This window comes from Homarus americanus, unplaced genomic scaffold (genome assembly GCF_018991925.1).
Source record: "Homarus americanus isolate GMGI-L3 unplaced genomic scaffold, GMGI_Hamer_2.0 scaffold24523, whole genome shotgun sequence".
Taxonomy (NCBI): domain Eukaryota; kingdom Metazoa; phylum Arthropoda; class Malacostraca; order Decapoda; family Nephropidae; genus Homarus; species Homarus americanus.
This window is the reverse complement of record NW_024744357.1, coordinates 3,180,524-3,197,567: the sequence shown is the minus strand read 5'-3', so window position 1 is coordinate 3,197,567 and position 17,044 is coordinate 3,180,524. Positions and strand designations below refer to the sequence as shown.

At 35.4% G+C, this 17,044-nt stretch overlaps 1 protein-coding gene across 1 annotated transcript in view; it reads right to left on the bottom strand.

Annotated features, from left to right (window-relative positions):
* Positions 1-3,308: 3,308 nt before the first annotated feature.
* Positions 3,309-17,044, bottom strand: part of LOC121877705 — a 67,667-nt gene continuing 53,931 nt past the window's right edge. Inside the window, exons 5-9 of the mRNA XM_042383533.1 lie at positions 15,583-15,759; positions 14,813-14,973; positions 13,002-13,121; positions 10,229-10,407; positions 3,309-7,492 (exon numbers count right to left, since the gene is read on the bottom strand). Coding sequence (XP_042239467.1) covers positions 7,420-7,492; positions 10,229-10,407; positions 13,002-13,121; positions 14,813-14,973; positions 15,583-15,759 — 710 coding nt within the window. The 3' untranslated portion in view covers positions 3,309-7,419. The remainder of the gene's footprint in view (positions 7,493-10,228; positions 10,408-13,001; positions 13,122-14,812; positions 14,974-15,582; positions 15,760-17,044) is intronic.

Below are 17,044 nucleotides of genomic sequence, written 5' to 3'. Positions count from 1 at the left end.
AACACAAAGAACCTTGACAAAAAAGATGCATTTCCACTGGCTTTCTATGAATTGGTGACGTAGATCAGTGAGACAAAAACTGCATGTGAAGATTCTTTTCGAACAAGTTTTAGATTAGCAAACTTAGTCTTACTGAACAAGCAAACTAGAACCATTTGGTGTCAAATCACTTGAAGTTCATTCTACTAGACTTAAGGACCGATTGGTTTCACATATTCCTCAACTGGAAGCTCACAATCAAGGAAGAGATATTTTGCTAGCATTCCGAGAGGATGTAGGCTCCATCCTGGCCGAGGTTGGCAAATGCAGTGAAGCTGTTCATTTGGCCAAGGCAGCAACAATAATACGGCAGGATATGCTCAAACACAAGTCAAAATTCCTCACCATACTTGACATGTATGATTGAACATGGCGCAAACATTAAATCACAAATCCAGCATGGAGCATCCAAGTCAGCTGTTGCAGTACGACTGTTTTGCGAAGTACGAGGAAGGAGCACAGTTGCATGGACTCTCTAAGGATCGCGAGACCCCATTTGCTGTGTATATTTCCATGTTTGTGTTTCCAAAGACGAGGAAGAGATTGCTTATTGACTTGCTCCATGAGCATGGTATTTGCATTTCCAATGATAGGGTTCTAGAAATATCTGCTCAACTTGGTGATACTGTTATTTCCCAGTATGTAGAAGATGGAGTTGTGTGCCCATCTGTTTTGAGAAAGCATCTTTTTACAACATCTGCAGTAGACAACATTGATCATAACCCGACTGCAACTACAGTACACACATCTTTCCGTGGTACCAGTATTTCTGTTTTCCAGTAACCAAGCTTTGACAATTTTGGTGAGGAACGCGAGCCATTTTATGTAGGAATAGTTCCAGTGAAGAAAGTTTCTGAACTTCCGGACTCTTTCACCAATGTTCCTCCACCACACATAAAAAATCGTTCACCACCACCAAGCCAAACACAGCTATTACCAGCTCCTTACTCTAGAAGACAATGGATGAGTATATGTGGCTTGGGGAGGTTTCTCTGACTGAAGAAATAGATAATGCTGTTTCCACAACATGGGCAGCCCATCATGCAACACAGAAGAGAGGAACCCTCTTTGTAAAGGCCTGGGAATTATGGATAAAAATCCCTTACCAGACTAATCAGGATCTTAATAAAGGAAAGTCAAGGACCACGGTTTTCTGAGGAATAACAAACAACCGTTTGAGATAGACATCTCTTTACTATAAAAATATAACACAAAACTCTGACACCACTCAACGAACATCAAGTAACAATTACGGGAGTCAAACAATTAATGCAGTAAACAGTTAGTGGAGTCAAACAATTAAGGGAAGCAAACAATTAATGGGAGTCAGCAATTAATAGAATCAAACAATTAATGGAATCAAACAATTAATGGAATCAAACAATTAATGGGAGTCAACAACTGATAGAATCAAGCAATAAAAGGGAGTCAGCAATTAAAGGAATCAAACAATAGAATCAAACAATGAACAGATATTTCCTACGACAGTGGCCCTGGGGGAAGGTTCTGGAACACGGTGATCCACACTCAGCTGGGGGTGCGGGGTGGGGGGAGCGTCCATTCAACTCCACACTCGAGAGACAGCGACCGATGTCTTGATACAGCAGACGAAACACTGGAGGCACAGACGGTGGAGAGCAGCTGGCGGTCGTGGCGGCAGCGGTAGTGGTAGTGGTTGATGTCCAGAGAATTGACAGTCGACAGGTGAAGGTCTGGGAAAACAGCCCACGAGTCCAGGACCTATGATGAGATCACAGCCAGAATTTGACGAACAACGAGGTAGCTAGATAGTGACTGTAGGACGGCTGGGGTGAATCTGCCTGTGACACAGGTAGCCGCTGCCGTTCTCACCTTTGTCCAACCCCCCCAAGTGTTGGTCGCACTAGCAAACGAGAGAGTAAGCAGCGGTAACGAGCAGGAAGATCGTTTCTGCCCTTACACGCTTTGAAGTAAGCATTACATTAATTTTACCCCAATTAGAGACCAAGCTCATTCTATTGCAATAATCAAACATACTATGAACAAAATTGGAGACACTGGCCTTTCTGAATCCCGGACAGACTTTCCACCAAGAGCACCGAGCTGCCAAGAACTGACCAAGTGATCTTACAAGAACGACTGTGGACGTTGATGTAAATGTATCCGCTCTGGTCTCACCTGCACAGCTATGTGTGGATGTACGTGCCAGCAGCTGTAAATATGAAAGAATTCTTATGACAATATCTCCCAGGGATATGAGCAAGATATAAACATGTTTTTCATTGTTTAACTATGAATCGCTTACACTTATTTTTATGAAAAGAGGTAAAAGTATGTGCAGAACAGTTACTTTATTCATAAAAAACATCTCTAAGGCTTCCAAAACAATCATAATCTGCCCCAGCATTCTTTAAAACATAGGAATAGACACCTTATGCGTATAGATTGCTAATAAGAAGTCATTATATGTAAAAAAAATCGGTAAGCAAATTTAGCGGCTATCTTGGAAAATGACCGCCATCTTGTAAGTTTGAATGTCCAATCAGATAGATTTGATAAGTAACTCGCACTGAGAGTTCATACCAATTTTCATGCATGATTGTACTTGTTATCCATTCCGCTATTCCTCTCCAAGTTATTACACTGTTGCTTCATTTACTTTTTTCTTAATCGTAACCTTACGTTTTCGCTTTCTCTCTTTTTATCCACCTCCTCTTCGTAATATTGCACCCCCCATCATTTTCCTCTTTCTCTTCTTGATCTTCTCTGTGCTTCTCCTATCTCTTCGTGTCCATAACGCCCTTCAACACAACACTACCACACTCCAACATAAGATCATAACACTACAACATAACACCTCCCTTCCATCCAACACAACAACGCATTACTCTCCAACACACCACTCTACAACATAACAACACACTAACACCAACAGAACACTCTTCAACACTACATTTAATCCAACACAACACATCATTTTCCAACACAAAAACCCAACACAACACAACTCTTATTCCTCCTCCTTATACAGAAGACGTCACCTGTTCTAGAGAGAGCGAAGAAGAAACACGAACAGACTCGTGCCAATCAGTAGGACTCTTCATAACACACACGCACACTGAGGTCGAGTAAGCAAGAAAACACGCGCACCTGTTGTTGCTGTGCGTTGACGAGTCACCCATTCATTACCTGTGTGTGGGTGGAGGTAGGTGTGTGTGGAGAATAAAAATGAGAAATGGATTGCTTGCGTAGACCATATCCGTTAACTAGGATAATGTTAAACAACAGTCAGTAACGAAAGCCATATATTTTTTATTTTGTTTTAAACTTTGCTGCACTACAATTCATATTATCACTTACCATCATGTCGGCCCAAAAAAGTGTGCACAGCATGTAGGCAGAACCAAGGCTTGTAAAGGGATTTAAAAATTACTGATGACCTGTAGGTTCGCAGATTAGAGACAATAATTTTACTACGATTTTTTTTAATATACAGATGGGATATATTTCATAAAAGTTAATTTTACAATGTATTGTCTATTTTATTGGCCAAACCTATTACAGGAAGTATTACATCAATAGTAGGTTAGTGCTGCAAAGAGTTACTCGGTATTGTCAGAAAACAATATTGTCTGCGTCCCAGAGTGTATTGAATTAAATGAAAAATATCTTTGAAGCATAGCCGAGCATTGTTGACTATTTTGAGAACGAATAGCTAAATAACTATTCGTTCTGAGAATGACCATTTTGATTTTTCTCATTTTTCAATGGTGAATACCTCTGTTCAGTGGTGATAATATCTTCCCTAAGACAACCTCAGATCCGTGCCTGCAAAACTTTCCGAGAAACCAATCAAGTTCTTGTGTAAGGCAAAATATTGGGATCTCTTGACATGTTTTGCCTATTAAGTAATGCAGGAGTACTATATTTTCTTTTGAATTTTGAATATCAAGTAAAATTTGCTATCAGGAGGTAATACGTTCTAGCTGTAGTGAATGAATACAAAATATAATAACAAACTCTGTATATCACTCTTGAATGAGGGTTTTACAGTCTTACTAGCTTTCTTATATCACTTAAAGATTTAACAATGAAAAATACTGTGAAGTTGAAACTTTTTTTATTGTTTTTGGTTGTCCGTTAGCAAATAAACAGATTCCAAATATTATACTTTATAAATATTGTTTTCACTACGTTAATTATTTCTGGTAAGAAATATTAACATTATTCCTCGAGGTTCAGCAGAGAAAAATTGCCCTGGAAGACCATATAAATTTTGTCTACAAGTCATTCTATTCAAGATGTCATAGTACATAATCTAAATTCACACGTACCAAATTCTGAAACTAATAGTACTGTAATAAATAATTGATCATCATATCAGCATAGTCAAAAGATAGGCCATATTTTATTTTTCGATTTTCATTATTTTGATGGATAATTAAATTATGATAACTTCAGTATGTACTAATAAAATTTCAGTATTTGGTCCAAATTATATCGTAGTCGTGATTACTCTGAAAGCAGCATATTGTCATTTAATACACTGCTGATATATCACCAATGATAAGTTCAGAACTACATAACAATGTACAGTCATATATGACGTTCCTTTAATAGCCTTATTATCATACAGAAGTAACATACTATACAGGCTATTAAAAGACGCCAAACTTTGCTTTTGTGCAGATTTTTTCCTACATAGTGTGAGTTTTTTTGGTCATATTACAGTCAAATACACAGTTGACAAAAGACGCTACATGATATTGTGTGCTATGAATGGCTGTGGATGTCACAATTAGAATGATTAATTGACAGAGTGCGTGTCATGTGTGATATATTAAGATATCTCATAGAGAATCTGATTTGAGAATCAAGCATTTTGGTAAAATACCCACACAAAGATATTTCTTGGTGGCTTATACCAAAAGAAAACGGAAATCTGTTTTGAAAGTCATTAGAAAAAAATCAACTTCACGAAGAAAAATTTTGTATCACAGAAAAACGGGGGAATAGAGTGTTACGATAGGACAGCAGACGGGACAAGGCAAAGAGACCGGCCAACATGACAGTCCCTCTTCCGAGACATAATTCGAGAGATAAAGTAGTATCTTCAGCTTATCTCAGTGTTAGAGATACATGTACAGGGATGAATTTTTGTAAATCTTACTTTTTTTTGTAATTTCCTAATGTATAGAGACACTGGTTCGGGTGCTGTACTGTATATAAGAGTATGATATTACAGACCAAACTGAACAAAACGTCTATCATATTGATATTATCAAAATAGAAAACCAGAAGAGACCAATTTGCTGGGACAAAATTCTGGAACTGTATTTCAAATAATTTAATAAATTAATTTTCTGTTCATATGTATTTTAATAACCAAATCCTGTATTTATAAATATAGTTATTAGAACTTAAAATAATACATAACAATAAGAAAAATTAATAGCTTAAACAATGTATTTCTTTAACCAAATGTAACATCAATATAATGTATTTAGCAGTTACAACACAGTTGGTTACATAAGCTTATTTTCACATGAAATGATTGTACAATAAAATAAATTTGCAATGCATATATTTCATGACATACCTACAGTATAACTGCCTGTACATTCTAATTATATAGGATTCATGTTTGCATGTAAAGTATAATCCTGTTCATAACTTTCAGCTCACACACATTTCACATCTTAGCAGCTAAATTAAATTTCAAGTACACTTTCATGAAGGAATGCATGATACAGTAGTATGAATTATAGTTATCTATACCAATTATATATATACATTTATAGTGTACCATTTCATAAATTTCATAATACAGCACATAAGAGTTTTCAGACAGTTCCACTATGCTTACAATAGATTTTAATATTGAGGGCCAAATCCTAAATTACAATTATTAAAATTTACATATATACATATGCAAAATATCGCATAGAATTACAAGTAGAGGCAAAGTTCAGAAGAATTTTTTTAGCATATGCTGTGAATAATAAATCATGAGGTCCTGAATGTGAATGCTACACTAACCTGGTTAGATTAGTTTTAATGAAAATAGTTATTGGGTTTCCCCGACGTATGAAAAACATGTCACATCTACTGTACGTTTGGTCTACTAAAACAAAATTTATCACCAAATATACCTGAAAATTTTAAACCTCCACTTATAATATATATTATGACGAGCTAAATACAATAACAGAGAACTTATACACATAATAACGAGGATTAAATTCATTCAAGAATAACACGATCCTGTATTCGAGCACTTACTCCCTAAAAATGGTGAAATTACAGTTTCTGAATTCAAATTATTTCTTATTTTCTAGAAATCTTCAATGCTTGATGGAGGAACCATATAAGTGCTGAGCAAATTTTAATCCTTAGATTCTGAAATCGATTGAATTATGACTGAATATTAATTTTATTTTAGAGTAGAATACACCTGTATAATGGAGGGTTAGATCTTTACATACAGTATGATAAATTATCCAATCTATATATGTGACTGAATACTGATGTGTTGGTTTTCTCTGTAATAGGAACAGTACAAGCAACTTCCATAGCAAAAAGATGCAGTGTGTGCTCATGCCTAAGGGACAAGCTTTGAAGTTTACTTCAGTAATAATGACTCGGAAGATGTACTACATATTTACAAGCATTAAAAAAAATCTGAGAAATTCTCATTTCTATAATATATATATATATATATATATATATATATATATATATATATATATATATATATATATATATATATATATATATATATATATATATATATATATATATATATATATATATATATATAAATATATACACACGAGAAACTTCTTTCAAACAATTGCATTAGCATTTAAAGAAAAGAAAACGTAGTTTGTCTGAATTATTTATCAAACGAAGGAAAAAAATCACTGATCTCTGCCAAGATCAAGGCGCTTAAACACTGCTACAACTTATATATATTATTCCCAGAGTATAGTATAAATATAATTCACATTTCAATTCTAAGCATAGTATTAACATTAAAGAATTTTCTGACATCTGTGCATGAAAGCTAAGTAACTGTTAGGTTTCATTAATGTCTCAAAAGAAAGAAAAAACTAAGCAACTCATATTTGCACCAACTGCTGCAGTTTTTGCTTCACGCTGCATCTTCTGAAGTTTTGACCCAGGCTTGATGCATGTTTGAATATGTAGAAGCTAGGACATCTTTCAAATGATACTCCATTCTCCTCATTAACATTTATTTTTTTCCCTATTCTAAATTCTGAGCGTTAACATTGCAATGCGGCCCTTAATTACTCCGGTAATAACCATTGAAAATGCCCTGTAAATTCATTTTGATCCAGAGGCTTATCACACATTCTTAATGTTGATCACTCCTAGGCACTATTCAAGGTAAATATCTTCAATTGGATAAGCTGTCTCAATGAACTTCTGGTAGAATCTCTGGAAGGCGCGTCTGGAAAATAAAGTGTACACATGTGGGTATTAGTTTATACATTTGAAGATTTTTCTTAGTGGGCATCAGTAATTGACTAAATAAATTCCTGGACTAATTAGCAACAACTTAAACATTAGGATTGGGGCCAGTCAAAATATAACGTTTTCTGAGTAGGTTCCATTTTAACCTAGATTTAATCATCAGCATTTGGGGAATGGTGTGTCGGGTTAATTCCTTAGTATATTACAGTGGGCACCAAATGCCCTGGAAAGATTTTCCTTACGTTAACTTTTCGAGCAACGTTTCTCGTGTTAAGGCCCCAATTTGAACAATTTTATCTTGTTTTATAATCAGTCTCTTTTCTACTGTACACTCAGGCTCACCTTGCTAAAATTGCCTTTCAACAATGAATACTCTAACCTTAAGACAATCTGTGATACTAGACTGAGCCAAGACCTTGGGATCAAGACTCTCCACAATTAAACGTATTGTAGTGGACGTCTCCCCTACAAACTGCGTAGCAGCCACCACACGGCACCTCCACGCATTCCGACGTGCCGTTGCCTAGCAACGAAACTATTCACCGGCAACTTTCTGGGTTTTCCCAACATGACTCATAGCGGCTGCTGCTGGGTAAATAAGCTCTGTCTCTCCATTGAGATTCATTCTGCCCATTTTCCTGAACAAGCAACACCTCCTCCAGCAAGCTCCTAGCTGTTAACATTTATTCAACCAGGAGGCCAGCAACAGGCAACATCTTCTCTGACGAAGCTCCTGCACATCTACCTCCTTCAACACGCTACTCACCGAACGTCTTCTACTGAGCAGCTCCCCACCACACGGCATCTCCAGCACCAGACTGTCTTCATATAACTTATATATTATACAAGAAAACCACATTAGAGTTTCCTTCCATCCTGAGTGCTAGACAACATTAATATCTCGATACCCCTACAGTATATACCTGCCAATGGTTCTTTGAATGACGATATATATCCACCAGCCCCTCTTAAACCAATCCCTGTAGTGACAGAACCTTTTGAAAAAAATAGTCCTAGACTGTGTTGGTCCCTTGCCTGAAACCTAAAATGGCAATCAATATTTACGCACTATATTGTGTACCTCTACTAGGTATCCTGAAGCTTATCCTTTGAGAAATATTACATCAAAAAATATCACTAAGTGTTTACTAAATCTGTTTACATCTGTTGGGATACCAAAAGAAATTCAATCTGATCAAGGCATCAACTTTACTAGCCATCTGTTCCAACAAATCTTAAGTGATTAAAACATCAGAGAGAAAGGTAGATGGTTTAAGCTTGTCCCTAGCTCCTCTTTGCTCTTGTCCTCCCTATTTTAGTGTGTAAAAATAGTTAGCATGTTTATATGTTTGGCTAGAGCACTGGTGTAGGGTTAGCGGTTAGGAATTATTGTCTTTATAATTAGTTATTATTATTAAATATTAAAAACTGCACAGATGGCAGCTTTTTGTAAATGACCCATTCCTCAATGTCACTCTATGTAATATACTTGTATAAACCTTTTCTGTCCTTTATATTGTTCAGCATTTTTTCTATAAACCTCTATGTTAGGACAGGATTAGAGATTTCAGAAATGGCGGTGTTTAGGTACATCATATGGTATCAGTTATATGGAAAAGTTAAGAGAGCAGCACAAAGGCAGAAGTGTGTAAACCTTGGGAGAGTCTTCAGAAAAATCAAATTCTTGTGTTATGATATGTAAAGAAGTTATTGACAAACAACCGACATTGTGTTGTGGAAATGATATATTGATATATTACCAAGTTTCTAGGAAAAAAATTAAGCATTAACTAGATTGTGACATCCATCTTCCTCTCCGGCATTGCACAAGAGACTACTAGCGTGTATACAGTAGTGTATCCAGATGCGGCATGAAGCATACAATCACATGTATTCATATTAATATCGCAAAAGGATGGAATGAAAGGGAAGATAAATTTCTTTTGTAGAAAAGTGGAAATGTGTCTACAAAATATGATGTAATGTGATCCTGTAGGAGAGCTGAAGCCTCGTATCTCTTAAGAAATCAAAAGAAAATCTCAGAAGCCTCTTAATAAACTGTTTCATGGACTGCAATATGTCACCTGCTTTCATAAAGACCGTTGCAGAAAGATTGCACTTACAATTTATAACTTTTTCTTTTTTACAAAGAACAAATTCCATCCTCGATAGTGGGAGGCCTATCCTCTTTCTCTTTATTTTTCATCGTTAAGCAACTCGCATCTCAACTAAAGGACTATTTCATTGGACAGAGGCGACATGTCTTATAACAGTGATGTATATCACTGCTTGTCTTTTTGGCCGCCGCCCAAATTGTGCCACTCTAAGTGACCGCCTAGATTGCTATTTTTCACCTACAGTCATCCACCCCAGTTTTTAAATAATCTATATACTGTACGTACCGGTGAAATTAAGTGAAGTTAGTACTTTTTGTTCAGCTACTGTCATCAATTCACTGTTGAAACATCAAACATGTTAACGTCTTTCATTGTCTTCTATTCCTCATCGTCGCCAAAATATAGCTTTTTATAATACGTAATTTATTTTTCAAATAATCTGTCTCTTCAAATCTGCTACACCGAACACCCTTAAAATTATATTAATTCTGATCTGAAAACTCTAATACTTTACTGTCCTAGTCATGGTTGAGAAAAGGCAGTGTTAATAGTCTTTAAAAGAAAATAGCATATTTTAGAATACTTTAGCTACATACCCTACAGCTTCTGCGACAGGTCTGGTACTGTCGTTGCTTCTAAAAACATGACAAGCAAAACGTTGAATTGTCGGATGTTTGGTAATGAAACCAAAGTAGCGATGGTCCTTTGGGTGGAAGGCGCAGAAGGAAACATGTTTGAGGTGGTAGAAGTAGTCGTGACAGGGCACGTGGTTGGGCTGAAAATAAAAATAAAGTTTTCATATGTTATATATATGATAATGTTATGAAGTGAACCTGAAAAGACAATATATGAATATAATAAATTGATACGATATGACAATGGTAATATAAACAACTGTACAAGAAAGAGTAAGAATTAATGGAGTAAATATATTTTCATAGAGGAAAAAATAAAAACACGAGTCATGTCCGAGAACTCATGGTGATACACAGACTGTAAATTATGACTATTTTTTTCCACATTAAAGTTGTAGTATGATAACAAAGCAAAAGTATAAAAATATGCTAATAAACAGTAATAATCCAGCGTAAAGAGGAAAATATTCAGGCAAACTAGGAAGCAACTGTGAATACGATGGTAGAACAATTGTCTCGTATTGTTCTTCCAAACAAGGAATTAAATTTCCTCTAATTTAACTCTCGAAATATAATTTAGTTTTCTGTTTTTATATAAATGACAATATTATTCTAAATAAATTTTCCGTATATGAGTGAGTGAATGAATACAATAGTGACAATGGCATATGCTGCGCTGCTGCTGTAGTTAAAACTATTTGTAGTTATATGAAAAGTTGTAGACAAATATACAACGGTGAAGTTAAACTAGTTTTTTTAGCCTTACTTGCTGCGCCAAATTACAGTTTGGTCAGTAAAGGCCCAACTTTGTTTTGTCGTAAAAAGATGCATGATAAAAATAGCCTGCCAGAGACTGAGGACCAGAAGGTAAATGATTAACTCTGTAATAAAACATTGATTTAGTCAACCATAATGTAAATCAGGAAATTAGTTTCTAAAATTCTATATATATATATATATATATATATATATATATATATATATATATATATATATATATATATATATATATATATATATATATATATAATTTGTATACAGTTTGTTATTCATTATAGTACAATACATATTAAGTTCCTATCAAATAAACTAAGATGGTGCTGTATTGTTTGTGGTTGTTTGCTGCTGGCCATCGGGAATGATCCTCTATGATTTATATATTGGTGTTAGAATATCCTTCTTCTTTAGTAAGCCTTATATTTTTGTTTTTTGTGTTTTTTGTGGTTTCTATCAGATAAATTGAATTGAAATTGATGGTGCTGTATGAATACGATAACATGTCTCATTATTAAATGAACTCTAACTTCCTTTCGTTAACTATAGAACGACTACCACTATTTATTGTTGGATTTCTGATAATAATAATAACATTTAATGGTGAAATGAGGCATATTGGTCTGGGTAAAATATTTAGGGATAAGGAACCAGAAAAGAGTAAATTTCAGGAAAACATTCTTACCGTTTCAGATTTTACGTTGTCGAGGACACGATACAATCTGTATTAGCTGAATGTTTTTGACAAAAAGTATTAAGGATATTCTCCGAGACACTTTAGCACTAAGGATATTAATGAAGGTTAGTTATCGTCTTATCAAAGACAACACCGATAATTCACACTTTGTGCATTTCCCCCCCAACCTCCGGTCAAACGGAGGTCTCCTCACTTCCAACATCCAGCCGTTCTCCAGCTCTTTTTGTGAGGGTTGAAAAACTCTGGTATATGTTTGAAATTTCCACCAGCTATGCTTGATGTATGACCTGGTGAATATTAACAGTTTATTTATAATTTAGCTGAATACAATAAACCGGCATTTGATTCCTGTTTACTTACATACCAAAACAAACCTCCCCTACCGAATGGCGCACCACTTTACCACAATGGCAGCCAATTGCAAAAGTTTCTTTTATTTAGATCAGGGAATATCCCGCACTGTGGGATTATACACATTTCAACTATCGTAGAGTTCCGCCATGCTTGTTGTTATGGTTTGAGTTGGAGATGAACACATGTGAGGAGCGTATGTGTGACAGTCCATTGTCGGAAACGAAGTAAACCTGACCGGAGGATGAAAGACGGAGGTTGGAGGAAATATTTAATAGTGTTATAGACACTTCACTTCACCGCATTTGATTATAAAATAGCTTAAGATGGCATCTTGATTTACTTGACTGCAGATTACTGCAGCAATCGAACACGGAATAAAAAGCAAAACAATTATTTATATACCTGTAAATATCTTTATCAATAAATTTGTGTGTGTGTGTGTGTGTGTGTGTGTCATACAGCTTGTTAACATTGGTTGTGGATGTTGTATAACTAACACCTTTTACACCTTAAACAAATTCACGCCTAGTAGGGGGCACTAGGGAGGAACATCCGCGATCACGAGGAGCAACCATTATTGATTATAGTGAGCAAAAAAGACAACGACAAAACGGATTATTCATTATGTAAGTTATTATACACCAATTATTGCTTAACTAATCGTTGACTGTTGTTCAAATATACTGTATCCATAATTCTAAATTTAAAGATATAGATGGGAGAGAGATGAAAAGGTAATCGAAACTTGTTACAGTATCTACAAATTTACCCTCTAAGAATGACAGCAATATCCACAACAACAAATAGTAAAATGAAAATAGGAAGAGTGAAATGAGAAGTTGGAGAAAATGTGGATGAAGAATGTGAAGAGAAAGAATACGCGGAAAATACCTAAATTCGTCAACTCACCGCAGGTTTACTCTTGTCAACCATCCTGATGCCCTGATCTGACACCTCCAGGATACAAGGGTGCGGGAGGTGGGCCGTCTCCTCCCCTCCAGCGATCTTCCTCACCGCCTGACACAGCACCTGTTCAGTGGCGGAAATAATTATGAATTTCAGAGTTTGATGTTTCCTTCCAGCACTTAACATATAATTTGCTCTGAGAATTAACCAAATTGTTTCACTGACGTTCTAAATATAGTACGAAATGTGCAATACAATAATGGAATTTTAGAGCCAAATAAGACTGAACAAATATTCGTACAAATTTATTTTATTATATAATTACGGACAGTTATGTTCTTCTCTTAAACTTCCAGGTGTAAGATGAAAAAGTTATCGCTATTTCACTTCAGTCTAACTCACGTTACTTGAAGAAAAATGGAATACAGGAACCAATAGTGAAGCATGTATAATTCATTCATCAATCTTTTATTTTATCTATATATTTATTATAATTAAGTATTTTTATTTATTTTATTCTTGGAAATTTTTTAATCAGATAATTTCTTCTATACTTTAATCTCTAGTCACCACATTAGATCGTCGAATGTCCAGTCTTCCATCATATAATACAAATAGCAATAGTTGTTCAGGTTTCTGCCCGCTTTCTCTACCAGCACTACAGTTCCAGTGCGTATTAATGGCAACGTGTAGACAGCTATATCCAAGGTGACTTAATCATAACAAAAATATTTAAGCAACAAAATATAGTTCTTGAATTTGGATGGGATTTAAATGTTTGGCTAAATCCTTGGTCTCCAGTTGCTGTTCCAGAAATATTGTAATCCTCTATAAATTGAACTAATGTTAATATATACTGAAGACAATTTATACTATATTAAAATCTAATTGTTTTAAGCAAGCAGGAGTACAATATGTGGAACATCTTTATTTTTGTCAAAGTTATAATATAGCTCTACAGCAGGAATATGTTCAATATTTATATAGGTATACCTTCAGTCTACAGCAACGTAATTAAATATATCTCATGCTATAATTATCTTCTAAATATGACACAGTTTTAAAGTTCTTTGTTGGTCCTCTCAGTAGAGAATTTCTGTCATTTCTGTACAGATGTATGGTGCTACGATTATCTACGCATTTTCGTAAATTCGCATTAAAATAATGTCGAACGATGACGCTCATATTTCTGGTAAAAAGTAGCTGCAGAAACCTGACCAACTGTTTACATTTGCGTTCGTCATTGTAGGTCGAGTACCAGTCAAATGTGGCAACCGGGAGTCCGTCCGTAATGGTATTTCTTGTAAACAGTCCTCAGTACTTTTTAAAGCTTCGGAAAACTCTGAGCCAATTTTTTTTCTTACCAACTAACACAGAAACAACGTCTAATTAACGTAAATTAATATAGTGATTGGGTAAGCTAAATAAATGTATATTCTTCAGTTCATCATTATTGGTTTGCAGTTATTAGGAATGCCACTCACTTTTCAAATATTTATGAGGAAGAAAGAAACACGGAAGAATATACAGAATATAAGGGGAAGATTCTACTATTACTCACCCTGATCCTACAATTGAAAATAAAGATGAAAAAAAAAGGCTTTCAATATCATGAATCAGGTTCGACCATTTGCAAATACAGAATTATTCAGCATCACTTGTTATATTTTTCTTCGGTACTAATGATCATATAAGAAAGCTTCCTGAAATATGTTCAAACACCCAAAATCAATAATGCTCCTCCGGCCTCTGATCCACACACCCTCATCTTAAAGATCTACCTTTCGTTTCCTTCTTTCAAGATGTTGTCATACCTGGTTGCCTTTGTGACAGAGAGTTTCTATAGAGCCAAGGTAGTTGAGGAGGTAGCGTTCCTTCTTCACTTTGGGGACTGTAGGGTCGAAATCCGAGTAGTCGACATCTGTAACATGAGCAGCGGGGAAGATGCCCTGTCGACCCGTCCGCAGGTTAACTCCTGGTGGGAGAAACAGTGGGCACAGATCAAAGCTTTCTTTCGAGTCAGTGTTTACCATTCATTGCTGATTTGTGACGATGACTCAACAAAGTTTCCATATTATCTGCCTAAGGGGTGATACAATTACTTCAAACAGATAAGCTAGTTTTTTACTCTATTCATATTAAATATTGTGAGTAGAAGTAAGGAATATAATATATATTACACTGTATATATATAATTATAGAATTTATATACTCCAACAAAGTGAGAACAGTGGTAGTGGTAACTTGTCATTACATAGTTATTAATGTAAAAGTTTCACCTTCAAGTTGAATAGCTCCCTACATTAATTTAAAAGGTATTAGAAAATACCTGTGAAAATATTGCCTCATTGCCAAAGGTCACTAGTGGCTGTCTACGACTTTAGACCTAGAATATACAAGACTACAAAAGAGGAATATTAACTCGATCTCCCCACACTTAGCTAGGATAAGAAACTGTGTATAAGAACCCCCATACAATGATATCCATTATATGAGACAAGAATAAGATTCATCAGAAGAAGCCACATAACGTGAGGTGAACACACTCGGCCACACCTGGGACCATATCACTGCTAGTCCTCACCTTCGCACCAGAGATCGTCGGCCTCCTTCTGGACATAGATGGGGTCACCAATGTCGATGTCGACCTCGTCGTGGTGTCGGGGAATGAAGCGATAAAGCCCCCTGTGGGTACCCTCCAGCAGCTCCAACTGGGGGAAGGGCACACCACCCGACCCTGGAGACATGGGCGACAGCGACTCTGGCAGGAGAAACACGGACATTAGAATATCCAATAATCCTATGGACGTTGAACAAAAAAAGAGTACTGTAATGAATTTCCTTTGAGTAAAAATGGAACCTAAAACATTTCGTTAGGAGAGTAACAAATACAGATCTTCCTTGGGGAAATAGAGAATGAGAATGGGGATAACGCTACGGTGGATTAATCGGTAATGTGCACTCTCAACAAACTGGTAAAATCATCTCAGATATATCGAGTAACACAACCTTGTTGATGTATCGATATTTTATATTATGCATCTTCACCATGTTAGTGATACAGTTTTTCTATGCCTACTTAATCCAACTGATAATTTTCCTTTTCTTACGTTCTCTCTTTACTTGTACACGTTCAAAGGGCAAAAATTAAGGGGAGAATGAACTATTCTCTATATTTTTTGTTACAATTTAATGTTAGATTATGTTAAGTTTGGTTACTATATTGTTTTTGTTTTCTGTACAGAATGTCTAATTCAGAATAAAATTCGTGGCCCTCATCTATATGGTAATGGAACTACTGCACTGTACAGATCACAACTTAACCTAACATAACCTAAATAAACATCCTAACTCAACTAAACTTAACTTAACCTGAGCTGATCTAACATGCTAATAACATAACCTAACCTGACTTGACCGAACCTATCCATAATAAACTTAACCTAACCTCAATTAACCTACTTAGTAATATAACTTGACCTTACCTAACCAACCAGTAAACCGACCATTTTTCAGTGTTATATTTCATGAGACTTCGCCAAGAGTCTGGCGAATTGAGCGTGGCAGGAAATCATCCTGTGATTATAATTAATTATCCCGTTAATAATACAATAAAACACATTCTTGTCAAGTTACTCGAAAATTTTCCCCAATAAAGATTTTAACAGTAATATCACCTTTCATCACGGTCCCATGTCAATAGCCATTATTAAAAAAATATATCACAACTAACAAAACAAAAATTGTAACATGATTTTGATAGTTTTAATTAAGAAGTTCACTCTGTCGCTAATCATTCACGTTAATTTTCAGTAATTCCTGCTTAATTCATTATCACTTCATGACTACCGTATGTTAACGTACACAAAGTTTGCACGTTATAGTGAATTGCAACCATTAAGTACGGGACATTTATCAATCTGTTATCACAAAAATTTATATTTGTAATCCCTAATTTAGGACTGAAACAAACAAGGAAACAAATTTACAAGAGCATACAACAATTAACAGGTCTTTTAGACACAGACTCTTGTGAAACAAACCTA